Source organism: Gossypium hirsutum, chromosome A05 (assembly GCF_007990345.1).
Source record: "Gossypium hirsutum isolate 1008001.06 chromosome A05, Gossypium_hirsutum_v2.1, whole genome shotgun sequence".
NCBI classification, from domain to species: Eukaryota; Viridiplantae; Streptophyta; class Magnoliopsida; order Malvales; family Malvaceae; genus Gossypium; species Gossypium hirsutum.
The window spans coordinates 27,549,995-27,565,691 of NC_053428.1; the positions used below are offsets into that span (position 1 = coordinate 27,549,995).

The window sequence follows — 15,697 nt, forward strand, 5'->3', positions numbered from 1 at the left end:
TGCTGTCTCGAGCAGATTTATTACCAATTCACTCTTTCACACATACCTTGCATTCACATTATTTAAACATGTATATCACCAATCAATTTCATCACATATCTATACTTTCACTTACCCATAATCTCAATACAATACATCATGCTCAATTATACTATCCATTCCTTTCATTTAAACAACTCACATAACTTATTCATTCATGAACACATTCGGCACTATACATCTTTACAAATATTTCTTGGCACCTTTATCATATTTTCACAATCAGCATAACCGTGTTACCAATCTAATACATCAAAATTTGCTTATCCAGGACTACATTCAACATATATATATTCACATAAACACAATAGCCGAACACTTCATGAAGTTACCGAGACTCATCATTTGCTATTTCACACACACTGACATCCAATCCTTTTTATTAAACACTCAAAATCAACCATCTTCATGCCTTATCACAAAAATATCAAAAAACCGACCAAGACACTCTACAACCCATAGCCGAATGCATCACTTCAAACCAATAACAAAATTGAGTCATGGGCTATGAAAAGAGCTTAGCAATTAACTCAATTTCACATAAATTATCAAGAAATAAAATTAAACATACCTTCAATTAGAATTAGAGGTGTGCATGGGCCGGGCTATCCCGCCCGGCCTGAAGGCTCGCCCGAAAAATGGGAGGGTTCGGGTAAAAATATAGGCCCGAAATATGGATTTGGGCAAAAAACGAGGCCCGTTTAGAAAATGGGCCGGGCTCGGGTAAAATTTTTTTGGCCCGGGCCCGGCTCGGCCCGGCCCGAATTATATAATAAATATATATTTTTTATTTTTAATCATATTTATATTTTATTTTTAATTTTAATATAATCAATTTTTATTATATTTTTTAATTTGTGTATTGTTTTAAGAATTGTTTTAATATATTTTATTTGTTTCTTGTTTTAATATTTATTTTAAATGTATTTGATTATTTAATATATTTTAAAATTTTTTATTTAATGAAATAAATTAAAAAAATTAATATGGGTTGGGCCGGGCCGGGCTCGGGCTTAACAATTTTATTTCGGGCCGGGCTTGGACAAATTTTTAGGCCCATATTTCGGGCCAGACCAGGCCCGGGACTTAGAAAACGGGCCTAAAAATTTTAGTGGGCCTGGCCCAAACCTGGCCTGGCCCGGCCCATGCACACCTCTAATTAGAATCACCAAAGCCAAATATCAAAGAGCCATTTTTTTTCTACCTTAGATTCTGAGTTTTCTCCTTGGCCGAAATCCTCAAAATATCTTGGCCGAAATCCTCAAAATATCTTTCCTTTTTTCTTTTTCCCACATTCGGCAAGAATAGGCAAGGATGTATGGAGGATGAATGGTCCATTTTCTGGCAAATATGGCTAATCCACATGCATGGCCGGCTAATTACTTAAAAATGGTGAATTTGACATGCAAATCCCCATATTTTAAGCTATGCAATATTTGACCACTACATTTCAACCTATCACAATTTTAATATTTTTCACATAAGTCCTTTTTAATTAATTTCACATTTAGATAACAAAATCAAAGTATGAAATTTTCACACATACATAATAATCACAAAATATAATATTTAATTATTTTTATGACTCAATTTTATTATCCCGAAATTACTTTTCGACTAAGGTCAAATTAGGATTGTCACAAATTTAATAACAAATTTTAATTGCTGGTTAAGTCACAGCCCCTGTGAAAGCGCCAACTTTTTCTTCCTCTGTGTTGAATTTTGGGTTCAGTAACAGTCAAAGAAATGGCTTCGATGAGAAGCAGCAGGACCAAGAAGCCTGTGAAGAACCCCACTTCTTTCAACTTCCAAACCCTAATCTCCTCCTTTTCTTCTCCTCAGGTACCTTTCCCCTCTCCAACTTTTTTCTCTCTTTAATCCTTTTAATTTTTCTTTTTACTGATTTTAATTTGGTTGATTTTAGGCTCTAAAACCAGAAACAATGGAAGGCTTGTATTTGCTTCTGCTTACTTTATGCTGCTCTGATTCTGAATCCAATTTGAATTTCTCGGAAACCCAATTCAGTTTCAACGAGTTCAAACTCAAGTTCAAAGATGTTCATCAAATGTCGAATGTCTTGTTCTGTAAACTCAGTGCCAGGTTCGATGAATTGTTCTCTGCTTTGAATGATGTTTCTGCCCACCAAGTTCAGCACTCGCATTCTATTTTCCATGTCAATGTTAAAGCTGCCATTAAAGAGCTAACCTTGCTTTTGAGATGCTGCATTGTTGTTTTCAAATTGCTTCTGTTGGATCAGAGGCTTCTTGTCGAAAAAGGTCGAATTCTTTTAGGGATACTAAGGAAATGTGTTTCTGTGGAGTTAAACGGAGAGAATGAGAAACCTTGTAGTAGTTTCGAGAACGAGGTTTCATGTGAATGTATGTATGTCGGGAATGGCGGCGCTACTCTTCTCACCGAGCACTTGGTTACTTCCGTAACTTCCTTAAGTTTCACGGAACTTTCTAATCCATTTCAGGCCATTTTATGTGCTGTGCTTGAGGTAATTTTGCATATGCTTTGATTCAAAATCCAATTATTCAATTGCTTGTAATGTTAGTGCCTTTTGATAATTATATAAGGTCATTCAACTAGGTTTTATATGTTACAAACCATCGAGTTAAATGAACAAATTTTTAGTTTTGATTCAGGAAAACTCATAGGGAAAAGTTAGTAGCCTGGCTAGATAGATTCATTGAAAAATTTCTTTGTTTTTGGATAGTGTGAAGTAATCATCCATAGGTCCTTAAGTTTCAGATTTTGCTATGGATTACTTTATTAAGCTGCCTTTTGGTTTAGCCATGATATTTACTTAATATCATGAGGCTTGCATTATTCTTTATCAATGATTTTGGACATGATCCTGTTCTTAGTCTCTGCATTGATTTGTCCTCATAGATTGCTGATATTACTCTGCTATGTATATGGCTATAATTTTTGTGTTCTTCTATATTGGTGGCACTTTGTTCTCAGAAAATATGGCAACTTTTCAAACTAAATGATAGGCTCGTCTTCTAGGTTTCTGGGCTTCATTTATGCTCTTTTAAAGTGACTTTATTGTCATCATACATAGTTTTCGATAGTTAGGTTGCTTCCATGAAAAACTTACTATCTGGATATACTTAAGCAGGAAAAGAGAGACATAATACTAAAAGTACCATATGTAGGCATTTGCAGATGAGCTTCTGATGCATGAACCAGTGAGGCAGTACCTTTTACTTGTTGACTCTCTCTCGTGCGGGAATGAATTTGTATTCATACGTCACTTTGGCCATGGTAATATTGGAAGTGTGCTGGAGGTTCTTTCTGCTCACTTTATAGTCTCCATTTCTGATGACCAAGTATTTAAGAATTTCCTTAATAGATTATTTTGGCTTCCTGACAATAACTTCAGAGTTCCTGAAATGACATTGACTACAGTCTTGTCATTGTTGCTTAACCCAGTCATATTGTCTGCGCCCAAAATGTTTCAGGCATACCTGATTTTGTTGGTTTCCGAGGTCATTGGAATTAGCATGTCTTCTGAGTATTTGATTCCAAGCTGTGAACTGAGAGCATACCTATCAGCATTTGAAAGGTCTGTTGCCTTGTACACCAGACACATGTCCAATTTGCAAATGAAAGGCTACCCCATAGTTGACAATTATTCTTTTGTGAAATCACATTTTCGTGCAAGTTACAGTCAGATGGATTTTGAGTCTTGTCTTATGCCAGCTACAAAAGAGAAAATTCATAATTTGATTGCAAAATCTGATAACTTATGCAATTCATATTTAAGCAGTACTTTACTAAAAGAAAGGTCTGAGCTGGTTGCCGCATCTGTTGCATACACAAAAGAGAGCCTTCATATCGTTGAGGAATCCTGTAGAGATGAAATTCTATCAATCATAAGCTGTATTACACTAAGGGGTTCTTCTGATGATGTTGATGACACTCTACTGCATAAAAAGGAAGATACTAGCCCTCTAGATATTTGTCTTCTTGCATCCATTTTGAAGCTAATGAGTTCTGCAATGTTACAAGCTATAAGGATTCTAACACAAGGCAGAAATTCAGGGTCATTGAAAACATTGGAAAATGTTGCATTAAGTAAGGAGTACGATTTTTTGGCCTCTAATTTTAACTGCTTTGAACAGTTCGGTATACGTCTACCAGTTCAAAAGTTCTTACATGACATGATGGAAATTCAGCCAACAATGCATAAGAAGTCGAAGTGGATGTTTTTTCATTTGTCAGGCTTGTTGTCACTGAGTTATGCTAGTGGACTTGATTTTCTAGTTAAGAACTGCATATTTACATTGGTAATACTGTTGAAATTATTTGTTTACGAAGCGGGAGGTCTACATGCATTCAGATCCATATTAGATTCAAGGATAAAATCTCCATTACGTGAATCTCATGTTGAAGTCAGAAAACCAGAACCTTCCCATAATGCTAGAGAGGTGAGGTTTTTCTTTTTCTTGTTTGTCATTTGTGAAGCTCGTTAGTTCTTTTCCTTATGAAAATAATTGTGAATGATGATACAGTTGCTTGCGGATCGGAAATCTAGCCATGCCGTTGCACTAAAATTTCAGAAAATTCAGACACTGTACTTGGGGTAGGTGACAATTTTTGTATTCATCTTGTAAAAAGTTCTTGCTGATTATGCCAAGTACCTAACTGAGCCTATTTATGCTTTCATATTCGTCTTTGACACTTTTTCCAACATAGATAGGGGAATATTTACCGAACATTTGTCCATATTAGACACATTGTAGTCCGAGTAACATAGATTTAGAGTCCAGTAGTGTCTATAGTAAGAAAATCTTATTCTCATTTTTATTTATAGTTGCAGAACTAGATCTCAAACAAGCTCTAAAAACAGAGGTCAAGAGCAGGAACCAGGAAGTTCCCAAAAAAACCATATGCTGAATCATGTTGAATCAGCTCTCAGCATAGAAGAGAATACCAGGGAAACTTGTAATGGTGAGATTTTTCTCCAATGCGTATTAGAAGGCTTCCGGGACTCATCTGCCTTTGCAGACTTAGCAGACTTCATAGAGTGCAAGCAAGGAAAAGATTATTCCAATTGGCTGCGGGGTCGAGAAAGATATAGACGATGGAAATCCGAGAAATTGGCAAACGTGAGGTGGAAGAAAAGGAGAAGAGCTTTTCAGAAGAAAGCATAAGATATCCCTATTTTTTATGTTGGGGTTTGGCTTAAAAGGCTAAATGCTGCAAAATGTTGATGATTTCAGATATCCGCAAATATTATATTCACTATTTAGGGTGGATAGAGCGGATGAGTTGACTATCGGATTTGTGTAAAATGTAGATATTTACGCTTATGAAGAGAATCTAACATTGGCTATGATTAAGCATTAAAGACTATGAAGAGAGCTTACCTTATATCAATAGTAATGAAATATGATAATTATTTAATAATGTTTTATGAAAATTAAAGATGATAGTAAACTAATTAGTTAATTATTTATCGATGATCTAAGTTGCTTTTAAACGAGTTAACCCATGTTTAACATGTTGGCAACCAAATTAATTACATACAATAAGATGATTTTGTCGGATTGAACTTGAAATTTGATTTGGATAATGGTCTTTTTATTGGGAAAAAAAGCTAAATCTGAAAAAACAAAATTTAAGAATCACTGCTGGGACAAATTTTGGATAATCGTCTCAAATTGTAATATATATATGAAATAATAAAAAAAACTAATTCAAAATCGCTTCTACCGACGACAGCAAATGAAAAATGTATATAATTCAAGTGAGCCTCACCTGGATTCAGAAGATTTTGAAACTTTGCCTTTAAGTTTGTGAAGAAAAGCTTACAAACATCAGGAGAAACACCCCATCTTTAGAAATATATTATATAAATCTTTTCTTTTTTTTTTGTTAGGAACCCTAAGGGGAAGGGGGTGCTATACTCTCTATAACCAATGAAATCACTTAGAAATATTCTTATGAAGCTACTGATGATATGGACATAAAAGAGATTTAAAGAAAAGCTGAGGGATGCAAATTTACACATATGTCAGCTACCACTTATGTCTCTCTACTGCTATTAAGAAGCCGATGCAAATGGAAAGCTTCACCCTGACCGCCATTTGCTGACCTTCTCTCCAAACAGCATGCTGTTAGCTGCCGGAGTAGTCTCTCAAGATAAGATTGTATGCAGCCGTGCACATCTTTCATTTTGGGATTTGTTGACAATATCATTGCATTAACTGTGTCCGCCACAACATCTCGATGAGACTCTTCGAGAAGATATCCAACAGGGGATTCCTGTGGACGTTCATATGCCAGCAGAGCAACGCATTTCTAACATGAAAACCAACTTAAAATATTAGCTTCGGGTGCAGCTAAAGTACACAAGGATCTGGCTCTAATTTTCCTATGTAAGTGTCGCATTTGGGCACATGTCAAACATGGGTGTATTCAAGAAACTAGACATGCACGCCAGACTAAATGCTTGTCAAATTTGCCTAAAAGCGAGTGCAACGGGAAAAGGCAGTCTTGAATCTTAATTTTCTTAAAACTATGCACTGAACTGGAAAAACAAATTATATTAGCTTGTGTTTGCAGTTATGATGAACTAAAAACATGATCAGCTGAGTTAACATACGCTAAAAGTAAAGCAAATACTAGCACATCCCCAATATCATTGAAAAGTTAAAGAAAATAATTCTCTTACTACCTGCACTAAATCGTCAAATGGATCATCAGCTTCGGCCAACCCAAAAAATTTATATAATTCAATCCTTCCATGCTTGACAGCCTCTTCCAGTGATCCAACCTACAAACAAATATGGCATCTTTTTCCATCCATATCACCAATAAATAAAGGATAAACAATACTGATAAACCGTTTACGAATATACAATAAAAAACACACAAGGATAAGCTATGTAGTTCTGGAATCAATATCCAAAGGTCATAAACACGCAGATTCTTTTTGCTTTTTCCTTCTATTCAGTTTTGGTGGTATCTAGACATGCAAGGTTTATTACCCATGCTAGCAATATGCCCAAAACTTCAGGCTTCTTTGGAAAACTAGATCAAAGAAGCAACACAATGTTTTTATTATAAGCTGTCGGTGCGGAGAATAACTTTTATGACCAATTTTAATTAGCCTATCATGCAGCATATACTTCAAACAAGAATAAGAACCTTATCACATGATCAACAACAGAACTGCAAGGCCCCCAGAGATACAATCTCAATTTTTATATACACCTATCTATTTCACATTTACCTATTAGTTTTAACTTTCAAGTTAGGTTACCACAATTTTTTATATGATGTCAGCTGTCATGGTTTTTCTTTGTGCACTTGTTATGTTATTTGCTTCTGGAGCTTACTGCTTAAGAACATTTGTTTTAATGTTGGATTAAGCCCACAGAAGGAGTGAGTCAATCAGGTTAGACCAAATTATTTAATTATGGAATTTCTTGTAGCTATTCAGAATGTCTCTAACTTATTGAAAACTAGAAGTTAGGTTAGAATAAAATTTGAAATAGAAGACAATGTATCACCACTAAACTATTTTCCGTCAGATGTTAAAACCTAAGGAATCTGTGCTTTTCTGTAATCAGTACTTTTAAGTTAAAATGAAAGATATACAGGAAAGAATACGTACCCGAATCAATTCAATAAACTTTTGGCAGTCCAGCAGAAAGCATGCAGCTGATTTGTCGTCCTGCATGTAGCATGTAAGTGGACATAACATTATGCATCAATCCAGAACAGTCTAACCATATCAAGTTAATGGAATAATGACCAAGCAGAAATAAAATCTTGCCCCAGCACAACTAAATCCGCTCCATAATAGTTCTCTGACCACTTAAAATTTATGTGCAAGAAGAAACAATCACAGAATTTTTTAGCTAATGTAACATACAATTAGTAGCAAGCTACAAGACAAGGAAAATCATAAATGTTGTGACTTAATATCCAGGCAACCTTAAAGGCCAAAGGAGAGAAATTAGGAGTTTTTAATGTAATCCCATTGAAAGTAGAATAATAAGCAACTTGTCCCTCTCTGTTTTCTTCCAGGGATAATGACATGAACATTAATATGTTCTGCTGAATTCCTGGTGTAAAATGCCAGGTTTATACATCCTTAAATAGCATATAATCCACAGAGAGAGAGAGAAAGAGAGAATTAAAAGAATTATAAAAGTAGAGGGAATGCCTAGGTGGAATTAGGAAACGGGAATTTGCAAGTGCTGGGATCGAGCTAGCCTTGCTGGAATCTAGCTCTAAGCCCTAGCCCCCAGGTCTAGAATGCATGTCAGACCTGATAGCAACAAATGAAGCCTATCTCATTGGCAAACTTCTAAATTCCAAGCAGGTCACCTTAAGGTCCCAATGGGCATAGATTTGATAAAGAACAATCAGAATAAACTGAAGCCAAATATTGATAGAACCCCAAAGGAAATAATTAAGAGAGGGAAAGATGCCATAACAGAACAAGTTTTTCTAGAATAATGTTAAAAGGAAAACATACATGCTTTACTGATGTGTACTAATTGACAACATAATTTGGTCCTCTAATGACAGTCTATTTAAAATAACAATAGTAGACAAATTGTATACACACCTGAACAATCTGGGGATACCAATCACGGAGTTTGTTCATAGCTGCATCAATCTCGCCATTCCTGATTAGCTTCATTGGAAAGAAAATAAAAAGTCTTTAATTTAACTAGAACAGCCAAAAGAAAAGAATAATGGATATCAAGTTCCAAATATTCAAAACTGAATACTCTTATATTCTAAAAAGATAGATAGGCAAAAAAAGAGAAAATAAAATGAATAGCTCACAGAATTAGGCCAAAAAAGAGAAAATAACATGAATAGCTCAGAACTGCCAGAAGAAAAATGCATAACTAATAACAGTAACATAAAAATGTGAATTGTCGAACTATACCTGCCGTATAGTCTTTCTCTGATTTAGTGCATACAGAACATCCTGCTCATCAAAGCCATTTTCTTGAGCTATACAGATAGGAGGGATAGTACTTTTACTAGCCAGATCAAATGAATTGAGTGTATCTTCATAGCCATAATGTAACAAGTAGGAACGAACAAGTCTGTTGAACATGATAAAAATATATACGTTAAATATACAAATGTATCATATTACACTACTTATTAAGTCTAGTGTGATAGGGAATAAGGTCTAAGGTTGACTTTTACATCCACCTAAAGAGTGGCGGACAACATCAACAGCTCTACAATGAAGACTCTATATTTTGAACTTCGAGTTCAGGACTACATGTAACTTGCATGAATGTGCTTTTATTTTCTAGATTTAGTATGACACTTAATCTTCAAGTGTTAAATCTTTTATCTTCTACTAATACTGCTTCTGGTGCTTCAAAACCTTTTCAGAGTTCAGCAATGCCTTTTTACATAAGGCATTGCAATTAGTATTATCGCCGTTGCCTAGACCACAAATTTCTATATTACAGCAATTGTTACCTAGATTCAAGTAATTCAGATACTTCTTTAACTGCAAACATAAAATCATCCAATAGGTAATCGCATTGGACAGACATGCAAAACAACAGAACAGAAAATTCAGTGGCAAAAGGGAAAAAAATACCCATAACTAATATTAGGTGGTAGAGATATCTTTTCAATAGTCATCTGCTGCTTCAACCTTTCTTGAGCTTCATATTCCTGATATATGGCATCAAATATTTTATATACAGCAAAGCAAGATTCAAGAAGTCACTTAATATGACAGCCTGAGGTAACCAAGATATACTGAAACTAAGGATACCCTATACATATGCAGAAAAAGAAGTATAACTTGCCTTCACATCAAAAGCAAACTTCTTTTGCCCAAAGTTGACATGAACCCTGCACATTTTTAAATAAAAACTCATGAGAACAACTTGAAATCATTTCCACTTTAACCATAACAACTTGCATGGTGATGAAACTGTGTAATAAATATCAAAGCAAGTAGTAACGAAAAATCAAAGTAGATAAGATATGTCATAATTGCGTTTTAGGTGTGTTTAACAACCAAGAAACCAATCACCCAGCTTAAAATTTTACTTCACCAGCTTATAGTCGTATAAACTGCCTTTTGAACCGTCACTACCATGAAATAAGCTTTAACAACCTCAAACAATTTTTAGCTTAGTTTACTGCTCAAAGTAATTTTACAAGGCCAGACAAAATGTTGGAAAATGCCACAGACAAGGGTGTCATAACTAACACACTGCACGTTCATTGTAGGGAAACCCCAATGTAACAATTAAATGCAACTAAAGAGTAAGGAATGTAAAGAAATGATATATTCATTATTCATATGCTTCACTAAATGCATATGGGTGCCTTGTAACAACATATAAAATGAGAGAATTCATATAAATACACAAAAAAAGAAGGTAGACATACTCCTCATTTTGGCTGTGAACAGCAATTGTGGGAAATAAGCGTCCCTTCATTTCCTTTTCCTTGCTAACAGTTCCTACTATTGCCCCATTTTTACTGGCATCAACATATGAGCATACAAAATCATGAGAATCTTCAGAAGAATAGAAATTCACACATAAGCAGCATAGACATTTGAGCCACAAGTGCTCCTAATACAGCACATGATAAACAACTGTACTAACGTGAAAAAGAATTCCTGTGAAGCATAGTTGATGCCACCACCAACCGTATCTCCAGTTGTATATGTTGGACCAAAAGCATCTCCCTTTCCTTGCCCACGGTATAGCAATCCATCATCCCCGTGATACCCGCAACTGTTTACTTCCCACCTGCCATAGATAAGGATACATTAATATTAATATGTACATATAAGAAGTTAAGACAAATAAAATCTTTCTAATTTTACGACAGATTCTCCGAAAATTGACAAATCCCAACCAGAAAAACTGAATTAAAAGCTGTCATCCTGATTTATGCTTAGAAAAGCTAGTGTTGCTGGCAATGTTAGAAAAGAAAACCCATTCCCTTGTTTTTTCTTTCTCAGTTCTCTAAATACTCAAGCTTCACCAAAACGAGACATAAACCCAATTGAACTGAATGAACACAAATAGGAACCCTCAACACAAGATCATTTCTTTTACATAGGAGATTCATTTCTCTCAATATCCATAATCTCTCGTAAAAAAAGAGATATAAACTAAGTGAACTGAATGAACAAAAATGGAAAATCCCTCAAACACAAGATCAGTTCTCTTTCTTTACGCAGCAAGGCACCACCCTTTCACTTCCACTAGGACATACTAAGACTGACTATGTTTCCTTTTCCCTTTTTTTCCAGACTAAAAATCAAACAGTTTGAAGCAAAAGGACTGAGACAAGACACTGCCCTGGATTTAATCTTCTTACGCATTGTTTTCCATTCTCAAGCAGCTATACACACTTATACATACTGTTAAACTATAACAAGAATGAGGGAAAAGAAAAAAAGAAAAACTACGCAGTAAAAGTTTAATGTTTTTCTAAGTTGCACCTAATAAACTTAGACATAAGGTAGTAAAAATATTCTTGCCCCTCAATTATTATTGAAGCCAAAAAAGGGTTCAACAAATAAAACAAGAAATCATCAAAAGAAATTAATTCTCACTCTATCCACTAATTACTTTTCATTTCATCAACCAAATGCAAACTAATTCAAATGAACAAAACCAAACTCTAACTTTGAACTATAATAAACACCAAGTACCCCAATTAAAACTCGTATTTAACAGCAGTATCTAGAAACTAAGAAAAAAAAGCCCTAGATTACCCTGGTTGCCTTCGCATCTTGAAGCCTTCATTGGTGAACCCAATAGCAATCTGTCCCTTTGCCCCAGCGTCCTTCACATAAATCTCGAAGTAATAAAGCAGACGCCTCATCGGAGCCGGCTTATCGGCTTGAACCACACCGACATCGTGGCCATGGAGGCTTACGCTCGTATACTTCACCGACAACTTATCAGGCGCCACAACCAAGAACCCTCCTGAGCTATTTATTGTGTTGAGCTCTTTGGGTGCCTCCTCATCATCCTCCTCCATCTCGACCGGAGCCTTAGACGAGCCGATCCGAGCCAACTCCAAGAAGTGTAAAGCGAGATCTTGGTTTAAATTATCGAAATTGCTGCTCTTACCGCTGTTGCTTTGGCCATTGTTGCTGTTGCTGGAGTTCATTTTACCTAAGAATAACGTAGCTCTAAAATTTTCTTTCGAATATTCTTTCTGATTTTTGAGTTTTCTTTTGTTTTTTCTTGTTTCTCCTTGTTCTCCAGTTTTTCAAGTTTCAGTCTTGCTTCCGAAAGAAGATTTTCAGACGGAAAATTACGGGGCTTTTATTGTCATTTTTCCTTTTAGACTTTTATTTTCATTTTTAATCAAATAAAAAATAAAAATAGAGAAAATATTTTTAAAAAACTAAAAAATTAAAATTATATTTTATTTTATTTTCATCACTCTAAAATTATTTTTTTAAAATTCTTTTAAGTAAATTACTAATATGATATATTAGCCAATTGGAAGAAGATACATGTATATTTTTACTTTTAACCAAAGCTTAAGCACCTCTATGTAATTAACCAAAAACACTCTTTATTTTCCTTTCTCTTCTTACACCCTGGACAAACAAATTCAATTAAAACCAAGAATTTATGAACAGCATAAAAACTCCTAACTCAACACCATTATTCAAAAACGAACATAATAAAGAAAAACCGTTTACTTACCTCTTGTTCTATGGGCTTCTGATTGTTTTTCTTGTGCTATGGGCTTCTTCTTTTCCCTTCATCTGTTCGGTTTCAGTTTGATTTTGATTTTGTTCATTAGTTGATCTGTGTTGGGACTGAAACCAAACATTGATAACACAGTTTTTCTTTGCAGTCTTCGTTTTCTAATAATGGTGTTGAGTTGGAGCTTTTATGCTGTTCATAAGTTCTGGGTTTTAATTGAATTTGTTTAATTACTTTTTTATTTTAAAATATATAATTTTATATTTTTATAAATAATTATTAAAATAAAAAATTGAAAATATAAAGTTTGGAAATATATAAATTTTATTTAGTTTATTATTGTGAAAATTTTATTTCATCATATAAATTTATTTTATTCATAAAAACTAACTTTGAAAATAAAATAATTTAATCTAAAATTTACCTTTTTATGTTTCTTAAATAAATCGATTAAATAAAAAAATTCTAGTAAAGTAAATTTTTTTATGGATAAACTTAGCAATAATAGAAATTTACGGTAGCAATATAAACTTTTTTTTTCAAATGGTAACAAGATTTATTATCCTATTAAAGCAAAATTCGATATATAACTTTCACTTCCACATTATCTAGTGAAAAATTATTCAGGTAATCAAGTGGAATGAAGTAAATACGAAATAATTCATTAAAATTAATTACATTCAAAAAAGGGAAAGATTGAAATTCGCTCCTCAATCGTGCTAAAGCATCGACATATTTCTTCCTTTCACGAAAAACATGTTTCAGGGAACTAAAATGCATGGTATGAATGGGTAGCTTGCATTCATCAATAAAGGGAGATAAAATGAGATTATAATTAGAAGTGTTTTTCATAAAACAGATCGTAATATTATTTTAGTCTTAAGATTTAAAATGTTAAGTTCATGAGTAAACGTATATTCAAGTGCCCAAAATTTCGCTTCTACACTAGTTGCACTAGAGATATGATGAAAACTCTTACAATCCAATTATTATTGTGATCTCGAATAAATGCACCTACTACTGCTTTTTTCGAATTTTCCAAAGGGGAGTTATTCATATTAGAGCTTAAATCATCCATACAAAGATGGATTCCAAAAACCAGGGCAAAATGAGGAAGGCCTCTACTCCTTACTGGGGGAGAGAGAGCCACAAATTCAACAGAACTTGAAAATTTTCGCTGCCCATGTTTATCGTTCGGTCGATTTTGACCAAAGACCGGTGAGTTTTCATAAAGCCATAAGGTAAAGGTAAATAAAATGGATTAAGGTACCTTTGGTGTAACATTCTCATACATAAAACAAAGATATAATTCAACGTGCTTCCTCTTGGCATGTTGAACAGGATTAGTCGACTGAGCTACTGTGCTGGTCTTGTTACTCCAAAGACTGGAACACTTGGCAACGAAACTCCCAGCTCAAAAAGTAAGGACTGAACCCAAATAACATCAGCACTAGCCAAGCTATGATACTCTACCTCGGCAAATGAACGAGCCACCATTTGTTGCTTCGTTGAGCTCCATTCAATGAGATTGCCTCCAAGGAGTATACATGATAGGAAGTAGAACAGCGATCATCCAAGCAACTCCCCCAATCAGGATCGGAGTAACCCACAAAACTGAGTTCCTTTGATGGCTTGAACAACAACCCATGATTGAGTAACGTAGTACTCGTTTCAACGTCTTCCAGTGCTTGTCCAACGAAAGATGGATAAATTGATAGAGCTTATTCACACAATAATGAATATCAGACCTTTTTATGCAAATGTGTTGCAGTGCTCCAACAACACTTCCATATGCAGTAGCATCTAGATGTGGATCACCATCCGTAGCCGTGAAAATAGGTGATGGAGCCATTGGAGCTAGACATGGTGTAGCATCAGACCTCCCCATTTTGTGTAACAACTGCAGGACGTACGTGCTTCTTTTGGCTTAGAATCACACAACATCCACATGTTGAACATCCATTCCTAATTAGTTCAAGTCACCATGATCCTTCAAGGAGAATTTCGAATCTAGTAACTTTGTGACTTGCTCAACTAACTTCATCAAGATTGTTGCCCTTAACAATGATATTATTGACATAAATCATAATCACCACGACACTCGAATCAGTCCATTATATAAAAAAAGGAAAGATATAAATGATCTTTGAGCTTATTGAAACCAAGCTCGAGGCAATTGTCAAATGCCATATAGGGATTTGTTCAGCATGCACACTAGTTCATTACCATTCTCATCATGTTGTTAAAAGCCAGGAAGTTGTTGCATATACACCTCCTCTCTTAGATGGGTGAGATGAGATGGTTAATATAATCAAGTCGTAATTTTCATTTCTAATATAGATTTATAAATTTTATATTTCATACTAACCCTATAAAGGGATATGATTCAATGTATTAGAGTTGAATTTTTTAGAAGTGTACGAATTGTGTTGATTGAGTATTAGCTCGGTTAATATTGGCATTGTTATGAAGATGTGAGCTCAAGCATGCTACAACTCATTTGTACTACTATTTAGAGAAACTTTCAAATATTTTCATAATTAAATTAGATTTTATTTAATTATATCTATTATTATCTAATTCAATATTATAGGTTTATCATTTTTACTCTAGTTCTAAACTTCAATTTTTATTTTGTTATTTTTCACTTTTTCTTTCTAATGTTTCTTATTTATGTATTTTATTTCCATTTATTTGGTCACATATTTGCATAATTTTGATACATTGATTTTCAATTTTTTAGGGTAAATTGTACTTAAGGTCACTAACTATTAGAAAGTTTATGTTTTGATTACTTAATTTTAAAAGTTATAAAATGATAACGTAACTACTTAGAAGTTTTCATTTAAGTTATTAAACTACTCGAAAACTTTTATTTAAGTTACTGAGTTATTAAGTTTTTTTTTTAAAGTCAGGCTAGCGAGCTCCCCACAACGGTTTGATCGGTACGG

General features: G+C 34.3%; 2 protein-coding genes across 3 annotated transcripts; one reads left to right on the forward strand and one right to left on the reverse strand.

Moving 5' to 3' along the window:
* Positions 1–1,712: 1,712 nt before the first annotated feature.
* Positions 1,713–5,401, forward strand: LOC107959526 (uncharacterized). Of its 2 annotated transcripts, none has more exons than XM_016895601.2 (5): positions 1,713–1,881; positions 1,964–2,539; positions 3,204–4,478; positions 4,563–4,633; positions 4,865–5,401. In XM_016895601.2, exons 1-5 carry the CDS (start codon positions 1,786–1,788, stop codon positions 5,202–5,204), a joined length of 2,358 nt encoding a protein of 785 aa, XP_016751090.2. In that variant the 5' UTR covers positions 1,713–1,785; the 3' UTR covers positions 5,205–5,401. The 2 variants fall into 2 exon arrangements, with proteins under 2 accessions (XP_016751090.2, XP_016751091.2); XM_016895602.2 differs by having other exon boundaries at positions 4,871–5,401.
* A 391-nt stretch (positions 5,402–5,792) lies between these two features.
* LOC107959527 (ran-binding protein M homolog) lies at positions 5,793–12,346 on the reverse strand. The gene is made up of 10 exons (XM_016895604.2): positions 11,795–12,346; positions 10,671–10,817; positions 10,450–10,542; positions 9,858–9,903; positions 9,644–9,720; positions 8,966–9,128; positions 8,636–8,704; positions 7,673–7,732; positions 6,731–6,829; positions 5,793–6,354 (listed from the first exon to the last, which is right to left on the reverse strand). The coding sequence occupies exons 1-10, from the start codon at positions 12,193–12,195 to the stop codon at positions 6,079–6,081; spliced, it is 1,431 nt and encodes a 476-aa protein (XP_016751093.1). The 5' UTR covers positions 12,196–12,346; the 3' UTR covers positions 5,793–6,078.
* Between the last annotated feature and the right edge of the window lie 3,351 nt (positions 12,347–15,697).

Coding starts and splice junctions, on each gene's coding strand:
- LOC107959526 (XM_016895601.2), top strand. CDS start 1,786: ATGGCTTCGATGAGAAGCAGCAGGACCAAGAAGCCTGTGAAGAACCCC. Junction 4,479..4,562: donor CTTCCCATAATGCTAGAGAG/GTGAGGTTTTTC, acceptor ATGATGATACAG/TTGCTTGCGGATCGGAAATC. Junction 4,634..4,864: donor ATTCAGACACTGTACTTGGG/GTAGGTGACAAT, acceptor TTTTATTTATAG/TTGCAGAACTAGATCTCAAA.
- LOC107959527 (XM_016895604.2), bottom strand. CDS start 12,195: ATGAACTCCAGCAACAGCAACAATGGCCAAAGCAACAGCGGTAAGAGC. Junction 8,705..8,965: donor AGAGAAAGACTATACGGCAG/GTATAGTTCGAC, acceptor TTTCCAATGAAG/CTAATCAGGAATGGCGAGAT. Junction 6,355..6,730: donor CATTTGACGATTTAGTGCAG/GTAGTAAGAGAA, acceptor TTTTCATGTTAG/AAATGCGTTGCTCTGCTGGC.